This window comes from Aplysia californica, unplaced genomic scaffold, assembly GCF_000002075.1.
Source record: "Aplysia californica isolate F4 #8 unplaced genomic scaffold, AplCal3.0 scaffold00022, whole genome shotgun sequence".
Taxonomy (NCBI): domain Eukaryota; kingdom Metazoa; phylum Mollusca; class Gastropoda; order Aplysiida; family Aplysiidae; genus Aplysia; species Aplysia californica.
Window position 1 is genome coordinate 2111335 of NW_004797292.1, and position 1264 is coordinate 2112598.

The window sequence follows — 1264 nt, forward strand, 5'->3', positions numbered from 1 at the left end:
TATATATATATATTAATATGTATGCTCACCTGGCTGTGGCCAAGGATGTAAGTGCCTTCGCTTGCCATGTTATTGAAAAAAGGAGTCCGCTACAAGCCTCTACGGTGTGTCCAGACGCAAAAAACCCTCACGTACACACGTGGCGAGAAGTAGCAGATGCACAGCAGACTGTTAGAAACAAAACCCAATGGTCAATGTCCCACAGGCTTGGTGTTCCCGGGTAGACAAGTTCTAGTCCTGATTCATTATTACGAGTACGATGTCCTGTACGTCCCTCTTGAAGTCCGTCACTGCTATGTCAGCACCTCAACCCTGGCGCCCAAAGCTGAATCTTCATCATGTCAGTCGTCTATGGCGTCAATGAAGGTTATAATTCCTCTACTCTTATTATATTTACATTCGAGATCACAATCAAAATACACAGGTCGTCACTTCTACCAAGTAGCAGGGTCACTACATCAATTAGTCTCTTAATAAGATATACGTTTGTTTTCTTTTAATTTGTATTGCGGGCAGACCTCCTGAAAATGGACTATCTTAATTGAAATCTACGAAGTAAATACAGTAAGAAATTAATAAATTTTCGATCTGCCCACACGTCTGAAAAGACGCAAGATGTAAATAGCTGGAAGTTCAAGTTATTCAAAGATGTTCCCTCTGCCCTCTGTGATTATACAGGGCTCTTCGTTAGGCCCAGGGATCCCAGAGAGGTGTTACAAGAGAGTAACAAACATAAAAAAGAAGGAGGGGAGATAAGGACGATAGATGTTGGATAGGAAAGAAGAAGCAAACCACACCAGAGCACCTGCCAACCACCCACCTAGTTAGTTCACCGCAACTGCCTGATACAATACCGAATAATAAGATAAACAATATGCTTAACCTCAATTACAAATATCCCCCTCAGAACACATACTACTGCAAGCATTTTGTTTAGACCCTTATAGTAATTTAAACAATACTACACGTCTCTGATAGCATAAGACAGGAAAACGTTCACGGCCAGATATCCCGTTCAAACCTAGCCCAGAACTATAAAGGTGCCGGTTTAGTTTAAGATTCACCGCAATGATTTCTAGATAATTAAGTTAAAGGTCCACCGCTGGACTGGTCCGGCATCTGGTTTACTCGGAGGTTTACCTGTTTATACAGGATTGGGACTTATGACAAAGATCAGTTAATCTTTCACCTTTGCTCTTCCACAGGCTTGAGGCTATTATTTGTCTCATTCAAAATGCTTTAGTGGTTCTAATGCCCCCCCCCC

At 41.9% G+C, this 1264-nt stretch overlaps 1 protein-coding gene across 1 annotated transcript in view; it reads right to left on the reverse strand.

The window, feature by feature from the left end:
- The window catches only part of LOC106013123 (putative sodium-coupled neutral amino acid transporter 11), a gene marked incomplete at its 3' end in the record, with an annotated part of 17616 nt that extends 16913 nt beyond the window's left edge, over positions 1-703 (reverse strand). The window contains 1 exon segment of the mRNA XM_013088033.2: positions 30-703. Within this exon segment, the coding sequence (XP_012943487.1) occupies positions 30-68 (39 nt within the window).
- Positions 704-1264: the final 561 nt, after the last annotated feature.